General features: G+C 44.3%; 1 protein-coding gene across 4 annotated transcripts in view; it reads right to left on the reverse strand.

Annotated features, from left to right (window-relative positions):
- Positions 1-5970, reverse strand: part of LOC130683447 (bromodomain adjacent to zinc finger domain protein 2B-like) — a 307961-nt gene extending 301991 nt beyond the window's left edge. For 2 of the 4 annotated variants that reach the window (XM_057500959.1, XM_057500906.1), the window contains exon 1: positions 5291-5628. Coding sequence is in view for 1 of the 4 variants with exons in the window: in XM_057501041.1 (XP_057357024.1) it covers positions 3053-3233; positions 5291-5454 (345 nt within the window). In the remaining 3 variants the exon portion in view is untranslated. Of the gene's footprint in view, positions 1-3052; positions 3234-5290 lie in introns of all 4 variants that reach the window. The other 2 variants (XM_057501041.1, XM_057500929.1) reach the window with 2 other exon arrangements.
- Between the last annotated feature and the right edge of the window lie 200 nt (positions 5971-6170).

Raw genomic sequence — 6170 nt, forward strand, 5'->3', positions numbered from 1 at the left:
TAAATAAAATAATTAATACCCTCAAAATTGATTTATTTTTTTGAGTATAAGCTATTTAGCTAAGTAACTGTTTCATTGGTTGTTTACAAATTAGGTTTTCAATTCACATGTGCTACAGATAAAATTAACAGCTTAACCTGCTGTGGCATATAACTGCTGTTAATTCATGATAATAACAATTGCTTTAAAAAAAAAAGCAGTACTTATACCAATACCAACTAAAACAGCCTCAGCCAAACAAAATTAAGCGCATGCGTGCAGAGGCAGAGAGGACACCTGGAACTGTGAGCAATTAACAATGATTTCTCCCAACCTGCCCTTTCCCTTGACTTAGTTTGGTTTCACTGGAATTTTTTCTGGAGGGGAACCTCCCACCCCTTACTCCTGGAGCTACAGCCAAAAATTTCTATTAAAATGGCAAAATAAAAATCAGACTGTAGAGAAACAGGCAGTTTAAGCAAATGTCTATAGTAATAATGAAAACCTGCTATCTAGGACCAAGACTGCAGTCCTAAAATGTGGTGATAGGCTTTGGAAAGTCAGCTGGCTCCTTGCTACTCAAAATGTGGCCCACAGTCCGGCAACGCTGAAACTGCTTTTTTTTTTTTAAGAAAATCAGAATTTCAAACACCAACCTACATGTACTTAATCAGAATTTTACACACATTAAAATTTACAAGCCATGATATAGAAAATTCTTCAGCCTACCAAACAATTTGTATATCAATTCCACTAATTTCTGATATTCTAACAACTCCTCAAAAATTCAAATTCAGATACAGAATATTCAGAGAACAGACAGCTTACCTGCTATACCCAAAGCCCATTCACCTATCATTTGCTTTACTTTTTCAAGTCTCATATTCATTATAAACTACTGATCTGCAGTTTGTGGTAATAAAGAAGTAAGAGGGATTATTATCTTTTTGTAAGATCTTGGAAAATCTTAAATATATGGATAAAGTTGAAGTATTTACACTCAGCGACTATTTTAAACAATTTCATCAGAAGAGTCTTTCCTAAATAAAATCTTGTTTAGGAAGGAGCCCAGTATAGTAAAATATAAATAGAGGACTCTGCTTTGGGGCAGGGAAGGCATCCAGCAGTAGCCAAAGCATCTCAACAGAACCAACTGACTGGATTCCTCAGAGTGCAGTTTGGAAAACTCTGCCTTAAAGGAACTACTTAAAAGTCTAAAAACAAACTGAGTAACTGTTACACTAATCACAAGTAAAGATCATTATTGATCAAAGTGAGCCCTAAAGAACTCTTTATAGAAACCTACTATTCAATTTAGTTTAATTTATTCTATCGTGTTTTAAAGAGCACTAGATATAATTATATAATTAAGCATCTTTCCTAATTCAAATTGATCGCCTCCCAAAATAGTCTAATTGCTGAGGTTGGTTTTAATTAATATATTATTTTCAACTGAATTACTTTAGTTAATAGTATGCCTACCATATATAAGACATTATGTTAAGTTTTACAAAGGCAATATAAATGGACATAGTAGTCATGGAACATGGTAAGTGCCAAAAAATCTATATAAATATAGTAGAATGGGAGCAAAATTAACTGCAGGTGTTATAAAAGGCTTCATGGAAAGATGCCTCCTGAAGCAGGCCTTGAAAAGTATGTAGGATTTTTAAAGGCAAAGGCTAAGTGGAAGAACTAGGAAAAAAGGCATCACAAGCAGAGGTGAAACTTGTTTGAGGAACAGAGGCTAAAAACATTGGATTTATTCACAGAAGAGCCTGAAGTCACTTGCAAGCTCCCAATAACAAGAATCTTGAGTTGTTCGTTTTATAGCAATAGTACCTACAAAACTCAAGAGTCAATATGCCTGTATAGTCAATATGCAAGCATTAAATATCAACTATTTGAATGAATTAATAAATGCAGGTGATCCAGTCTGGCTGTGTATAGGGCATATTCAGAAAATAGTGGTTGAAAAGGTTGTTCAGGACCTTATAATAGATAACCCTGAATACCACATTAAGTGTTTAAATTTAACACTGCAAACAATGGTAAACTACTTACATGAGAAATACTGATCTAGTAGTTTTAAGCAGGATGGATTGGAGCAGAAGAGATTTCCAATAGAGATTGCAATACTCACTCTGGTGCAATAGTTTAAGGCAAGAAGTAAGGGTCTCATCTAAGATTGTAGCAGTAGAGTCAAAAATATGGAGATGATTATGAATGAGATAAAATGAATCAAAAATTTTTCTTCTTAGCTGGGCAAAGAAGAGCTAGAAATAAAAAAAATGTAGAAGTAAAATCTACTGGACTTCATAGCAAGTTCTATACAGAGGAAGTGGGAAGGCAAAAAACAAGGAAATTCCAAAGATTGGCAAAAATGTAGAACAGGAAATCTCTTACGCACTGGTGGTGCCAACTGGTATGAACAGTGTATAAAAATATTAAGCAATACATAGTAAAATCAAAGCTGTATGCCATTTCCATCACAGCAATTCCACTTCCAGTTACAGAATCCAGAAAAGTTCTCATTCATGTGCACAAGAGGTCATATACAAAAATGTAAATTTCAGCACTATTTATATAGTGAAATATTGGAAAAATAAATTAAAAGGTTGTGGTATGTTTATAGAACAAAATAGTATAAACCAGTTAAAATGAATGAACTGGAGCTACACATATTAACATGGATATCTTCAGTATATAAACACAACCACCTGAGGAAAGAAAAAGTTGTATTTACTATTCAACATTTTTAAGACAGAGCAATCCTAAATAAACCAGTGAAAATATTGTAAGGCTGAAAGCACTGACGGGAGGAGCAAGCACGTCGGACCCTGATGACGTGTCAAAGTCCCCGGCTGCTGCCCCCTCCCACGTCAGACCCTGATGACATTTCAAAGCCCCCGGCTGCTGCCCCCTCCCACATCAGACCCTGATGACGTGTCAAAGTCCCCGGCTGTTGCCCCCTCCCAGCTCCCTTCCTCATTGTTCATATCCTCCATCTTGTTCTCCAGATGTCATATCCAAAATTCATCAGTTTCTATAGATTGGGCTGGAAGCCACGTACCGGTTTCTCTCCCCCGTATTTGCCCCTTATGGTTTCTGCAAGGCCACAGATGAGGTACACCAAGGCTGCACTACTTGTCATCGCATCTCGTCTCAAGGTGCTCTGAAGATCCGGATGGCCCTCCACCAGATGAGAGGAACCATCCCCGGACAGGACTGGCAGGTCGATTTCACCCACATGCCTAAACATAAAAAACTCAGGTATTTACTAGTTCTGGTTGATATCTTTTCAGGATGGATTGAAACCTTCCCCACCAACCAAGAGACAGCTTCGGTGGTGGCACAGACATTGGTAGCGCATATCATCCCTCACTTTGGTCTGCCTGCCTCGCTACAGTCGGACAACGGGCCTGCTTTCATCTCTCGGGTCACCCAGCCAACAGCCGGGGACTTTGACACGTCATCAGGGTCCGACGTGCTTGCGTCAGTGCTCTTAGCCTTACAGGTATGTCTTATGATCAATGAAACAAGTCTCTGGAGGACAAAGAGGAGGATGAAAATCAAAAAGCACGTCTTAGGTTTAGTGGGGGGATGAATGAAGCAGTTGTTTGTTTTTACAAAGACTTGAAACCATAAAACTCTGGAGAAAGAATAGGTAGTAAGGCTTGGATGTTGGTTTCAGCAAATTTTTTCTGCTTATGTCTCCCCAGGCAAGGGATACAAAACCAAAGGTAAACAAGTGTGGCTACATCAAACTACATGGCTTCTGGGCAGGAAATGAAACCCTCTAAAAGACAAAAAGGAAACCTACTTGTTAGGCAGGAAATTACCTATGAGCGGGGTGGAAAGAGAAAAAGGCCAGAAAGTCCACCAGAAAGACCCAAAATTAATCAATTAAAGCTCAAAAAGCCAAGAACAACTTAATTACTTCTTGGCAAATAGTGAATCTGTGGCATCTTATTACACTGATAGACAGTGACTGCAGTGGGGTATGATGTGGAGGGGACTCATATGCGTGAATGTAGTAGCCACATTGTTTTTTCATGTGAAACCTTCATAGGAGTGTATATCAATAATACCTTTAAAAAAATTTTTTTAAAGAATCTTACCTGTTTAACTTCCTGGGTGTTAAAATGCAATCTTATCTTTAAGATGGGATGTTTCCTGCCTTTTACTATGTTGTTTGTGGCTGGGCTTACTTGCCACATTAATTGCCCAGGTTATATATCACTTGATTAGGGGCTGGAGGAGGAAAAGAAGCACCTGGACAAAGTTAAAGATTAACTGGGCCTTTTAGCCTACTGAACTAAATGTTACAACATCCTCATTTAATTGACACAATGAAGTCATGGGCTACATGGAGGCATTTTCTTATCCGGGGGATGTTTACACAAACATTCCAGGCCCGGTTACTCCTGGCTTTTTAGTTTTAACTAATCTTCACTAAAGACTGCTTATACTCCTAATTTGATATTTTACTTTAGAGAATTAATGTGACTGACTTTGCTGAATTGTTTAATACGGAGGTTTGGCAGGGGTCTTTTTCCAGAGGCCCTCACCCTACTCTGACTACACCCACGGTCCGCGTGTCAGAATCTCTGTGGCTAGTTATGTTACTCAGCTGCAGATTAGAAACTGAAATGACAGAAAGATACGAATTTCTAAATACAAGAAACTGCACTGTCAGTTCCCAAAGAAACTTCATTCCCAAATAAAAGACACGAGAAGTACCTCATGAAAAAAATTTTAATTTTAAAGGCGCTGCCTCTGGGCGGCCTCTCGACCGCCGCGGGTCACACTTGAACCTCAGCCCAACCGGCCCTCGCCCTCGAGGCCCCCGCCGAGAAAATCCACATACGGCAAAACGCCCACCGGCCTCCATGTCTGCGCGGGCCGGCCCGGCCCCTCCGCCTGCGGCCCCGGCCAGAGCGGCGGGAAGAGGTCGCCGGCGCGTCCCCGGGCGGGGGGGACGCGCGCCGCGGGGCGGAGAGCAGCCGCCCTCACCACCCGGGCCCGGACGGGGGAGCAGCGGCTCCGGCGGGCCCCACCGCCCCCGACCCCGGCGAACTTCGCCGGCCGCGCGGACGCCCGCCCCGGGCGCACCTGCTCGGCTCCCTCCCTTCCCAGGCTGGCCCTCCGTCGCAGCGCGCCAACTCCCGGCCCCCGGCCGGGCCCCGCGAGCCACGCGCTGCCCGCCGAGCCACTCGGCCGCCCCCTCGTCCGGCTCCCCCGCGCCCTCAGGCGAAGGCAGGGTTCACCACGCCCCGTCCGGGTCCCGCCGCGTCCCACGGCCACGTACCTTCTGGCCCGCAGAGCCGTCGCTATCGCCTTCAACCTGAAGCAGGGCCCACTCTGGACCCTCCACCGCAGATACGTGGGAGCGGGAGCCGCTTCTCGGCCGAGCTCTTTTTTTAGTCCGGCGGGGGCAGCGGCTCCAAGTCCGGGCCGGTGCCGCCCCCGCATGCGCGCAGGAAGGACGGTGCAGCCGAGCAAGGCTCGGGTTCGTCAGTATCTGGTCTCCGCCCAGCCCGCTAAGCGGACAGGACGGCGCGGGCAGCTCCTCCCGGGGCCGGCATACCGAACACTGAGGGAGCGGCAGCAGCGGCTCCTCTCGGCGGCGCTCGCGACGCTACTGACTGAATATGGTGGCGGCGGCGCCTGCAGCTACTGCGCAGCCGCCAGACTCACGTGGTCGACGCTCTCGCCCAGTAGATGTCCAAGAAATGGAAGCAACCTAAGTGTCCATCAGTAGATGAATGGATAAAGAAGAGGTGGTATATACACAATGGAATATCATTCAGCCATCAGGAGGAAACAAATCCTACCACCATTTGCAACAACATGGATGGAGCTAGAGGATATTATGCTCAGTGAAACAAGCCCGGCGGAGAAAGACAAGTATCAAATGATTTCACTCATCTGTGGAGTATAAGAACAAAGCAAAAACTGAAGGAACAAAACAGCAGCAGACTCACAGAACCCAGGAAAGGACTAACAGGTACCAAAGGGAAAGGGACTGGGGAGGATGGGTGGGAAGGGAGGGATAAGGGGGAAAAGTGGCATTACTGATAGCACACATAATGTAGTTGCGGGCACGGGGAAGGCAGTATAACACAGAGAAGACAAGTAGTGATTCGATAGCATCTTACTACACTGATGGACAGTGACTGTAATGGGGT

This window comes from Manis pentadactyla, chromosome 1 (assembly GCF_030020395.1).
Source record: "Manis pentadactyla isolate mManPen7 chromosome 1, mManPen7.hap1, whole genome shotgun sequence".
In the NCBI taxonomy this organism is placed as follows: domain Eukaryota; kingdom Metazoa; phylum Chordata; class Mammalia; order Pholidota; family Manidae; genus Manis; species Manis pentadactyla.